The sequence below is a fragment of the Austrofundulus limnaeus genome, unplaced genomic scaffold (assembly GCF_001266775.1).
Source record: "Austrofundulus limnaeus strain Quisiro unplaced genomic scaffold, Austrofundulus_limnaeus-1.0 Scaffold4, whole genome shotgun sequence".
Classification (NCBI taxonomy): Eukaryota; Metazoa; Chordata; class Actinopteri; order Cyprinodontiformes; family Rivulidae; genus Austrofundulus; species Austrofundulus limnaeus.
In genome coordinates this window covers 1,562,807-1,566,264 of record NW_013952406.1, presented here as the reverse complement: position 1 = coordinate 1,566,264, position 3,458 = coordinate 1,562,807, and the positions used below count along the sequence as shown (strand labels likewise).

At 38.9% G+C, this 3,458-nt stretch overlaps 1 protein-coding gene across 1 annotated transcript in view; it reads left to right on the top strand.

The window, feature by feature from the left end:
- mrc2 (mannose receptor, C-type 2) overlaps positions 1 to 3,458 on the top strand; it is a gene marked incomplete in the record, with an annotated part of 43,622 nt that overhangs the window by 29,821 nt on the left and 10,343 nt on the right. The window contains 4 exon segments of the mRNA XM_014022751.1: positions 97 to 239; positions 2,675 to 2,771; positions 2,857 to 2,986; positions 3,132 to 3,164. Of these exon segments, the coding sequence (XP_013878205.1) occupies positions 97 to 239; positions 2,675 to 2,771; positions 2,857 to 2,986; positions 3,132 to 3,164 (403 nt within the window).

The following is a 3,458-nucleotide window of genomic DNA, read 5'->3' as shown; positions in this document are numbered from 1 at the left end:
CCCCCCCCCACGCTGTCAGTTTGAACAGCTGATGTCGTGGAGTCTGTGTTGTTGTTGTTAACACGGAGTGAGTCTGAAACCTCCCCTTCTGTTCAGGTGTTTCACTCCTCCCAGCTGGAGCAGAAGCAGACCTGGCTGCAGGCTCACCTGTTCTGCAGGAAACACGGCGCCAACCTGCTGAGCATCAGCAGCCCTGAGGAGGAGCAGTTCATCCTGCAGGTCCTCCACGAGACCTTTGGGTGGGTCTGGACCAGAGCCACAACACATGATGCAAAGTGTTTTAGGAAACTCTCACACATTTAGTATCATATGAATTCAGCATAAGTGCTACACTTAGCATTTATCTGGAAATTCAGCTTCTTTTAGTTAGCGCTTTGCTAACGCTAGCTATTTTTTCAGCTAGTTTAAATCAGCATTTTAGTACTTTTAGCCAGCATTTTGCTTGTTATCTCCCATTTTAGCTACAATTTAGCATTTTTTTATTTTCTGTTCAGCTTCTCTTAGCCTCTGTTCAGCATCATTTAGCTTCTTTTCAGCTTCTTTTAGCCTCTGTTCAGCRTCGTTTAGCTGCTGTTCAGCTTCTTGTAGCTATTGTTTAGCCTTTTATAGCATCTGTTTAGCTCTTTTAGCTTCTTTTAGCTAGTGCTTTGCTACCTCTAGCTATTTTTTCAGCTAGTTTAAGTCAGCATTTTAGTACTTTTAGCCAGCATTTTGCTTGTTATCTCTCATTTTAGCTACAATTTAGCATTTTTTTATTTTCTGTTTAGCTCATTTTAGCTTCTGTTCAGCTTATTTTAGCCTCTTTTCAGCTTCTTTTAGCCTCTGTTCAGCTTCTTTTAGCTTCTTTTCAGCCTCTTTTAGCTAGCGCTTTGCTACCTCTAGCTATTTTTTCAGCTAGTTTAAATCAGCATTTTAGTACTTTTAGCCAGCATTTTGCTTGTTTTCTCTCATTTTAGCTACAATTTAGCTTTTTTTATTTTCTGTTTAGCTCATTTTAGCCTCTGTTCAGCTTCTGTTCAGCTTATTTCAGCTTCTTTTCAGCTTCTTTTAGCCTCTGTTAAGCTTCTTTTAGCCTCAGAACAGCTTTTCTTGCTCCTGTTCATGTCATAACTTAAACATCTTCAGCATATTTCAGCAGTCATTCAGCGCTCAGTACTCTGCAGTGTTAGGTCACAAGGCTCTTCCTCATTAAATCAGAACCACCTCGGTACCAGCTCTCCATTTCAAAGGGTCCGAACTCTTCCAAGCACAGATAAGTCTTACCTAAACAGTTATGAGAACGTTGTTTAAGCTGATTGTGAGGAGAATTCCTCCAGACTGGAACCACATTTTTCTGAAAGCCACGCCCCACTTCACCCAAGAAACTGATCCGTCTGAGCAGCCTGAGGTAGATCATCTCTTAACACTTGTTTACTGCAGTCGTCTCCTCGTTGTGACACGGGGCTCTTGTTAACTTCTGGATTTAGTTTTAGTAGTCTGGCAGTAGAACCCTAGGATGTTTTTTAAATAATTTTGGATCAAGTGCAGCCAATAAGAACCATATAAATTTAAGAACCAGCACATTTGCTTTTTTTTTAACACCATGGAAGAATCACATCACAGGGAAATCCAATGAAAGTGAATGTCCACGACTTGTAGTTGCTCTTTTAATGAATATTGGCAAAGCAGTGCCTCAGTGGCTGGAGAAGAGTAGGTCACATTTAGAGAAGTCACATCAACCGATGAGAAAAATCTAACCAAGCTGCATTAATTTAGCTGTGATATTTGGATGAGGACGGAGGATATTTCATAACTTACTAGCTGACATGTCCTGGGTCTTGTGGTTCCAGATTTAATTCACAAAAAGGTCTTCAACCCTAAGTACTTTGAAATCCATGAAACAGGTTTGTATGTCCGCACGTCCTGTTACTTGATGAGGAAGATTTTAAAACTTGATGCTCAGATCTTCAGCTCAAAGTCTTCAGTCTTGCCTGGCGCTCTGCCTCGTGGGTCCTCTTCAGGGACTTTAAATCACAGTAACTTTCAGCACTGTACAGAATAAAGCAAAGCAYGAAACAGGTTCACTTCAGGTGTTAAAATCATTTTCTCACTCCCTTATCAATGATTATAACTGTAAAAATAACAGCAAATCGTTCTCCTATAATCCACGTTTCTCTAATTGTTTTTMCAATAGTTGATCAGAACATATTTTAAGAAAATCATTCTCTTTAACAAATGAACACATGAGCAAAAAAAACTTATTCTTTTCTTTTTTATATAAACCTTTAATTCTTTTCATGGTGCACAGTGAAGTTCGTGTTTTTCCAACGTTGCAATAATGTGAAAAAACACATTTTGTGCACATAAATTGATAGAAACAATATTAAAACTTTTAAGTGTTTTATTTAAAAATGCCAAGAATTTTGTGTTTTCTAGTTTTAGTCATTGTTTATTGATTTTCACTCAGTTTTATTTATTTATTTTTTGCTACAACTGGTTGTAGGGTCAAGTTTAAACATTTACGTATAGTTAAGCTTTAAATTTGTTTGATTAGTAAAATAACACAACTTGCATGAAAGTAAATTCTCTCTTTTAATGTYGAACGCCTCCATCGTTTCCCTCTCTTTGTTCTCCATTTATATTGTGTAAAAAAAGAGAAACACACAGTAATGTTGATGACTGTGGTGTTCCACAGGGAGTCGGAGGAACACGAGCAGCACTGGTTTTGGATCGGACTGAACCGCAGGAACCCCATGGACAACGGCAGCTGGAAGTGGAGCGACGGACTTCCTGTGAGCGCGAACGGAACACAAGGCTTCACGAGCTTCAGGAGAACTTACTAACGTTCAGAGGTTCTGCTCTCTGCTTGTGTCTCAGCTGACGTACCAGAACTTCGGTCGTTACTACTACAACATCCGGCAGTGTGCCGCTGCCGACCTGGGCACCATGACCTGGCTGGCCATGCACTGTGACTCCGACTTAGACTGGATCTGCAAGATTCCCCGAGGTACAACGTTACTGCTCATTGTGTTAGAATGTGAAATTCGCTTGTTATGTTTTTCTTTTCTTTAATTTATAGAGAAAATGTTGCATCCGCTCACATTTTTCTGGTTTATTTTGTTTTTAACACTTTGCTCTTTTGCTGTTTTCAGGAAGTGTGGAGAAAGTACCAGAAGTAACTGAAGGTTTGTCTCATTCTTTGCTTTAAAGTGGACATACTGTATCATGCAAAATCCACTTTTTTTTAGTTTTTTTTGTCACTTCAGTAGAAAACGAAACCAAATATTATTAGTTTATTTAGTTTATTTATTTCTTCATCATCAGTGACTTTTTTTTAAGTGAGAAGATAAAGAAAATAAGAAAAGGAAAAAGAGCTGCAACTACAAATGTCTGAAATATACTCAATGACAAAGACACACCCCCAACATCCACACTTCCACACCCACCTATAACCGCACAGATATACAGTATATACTGTA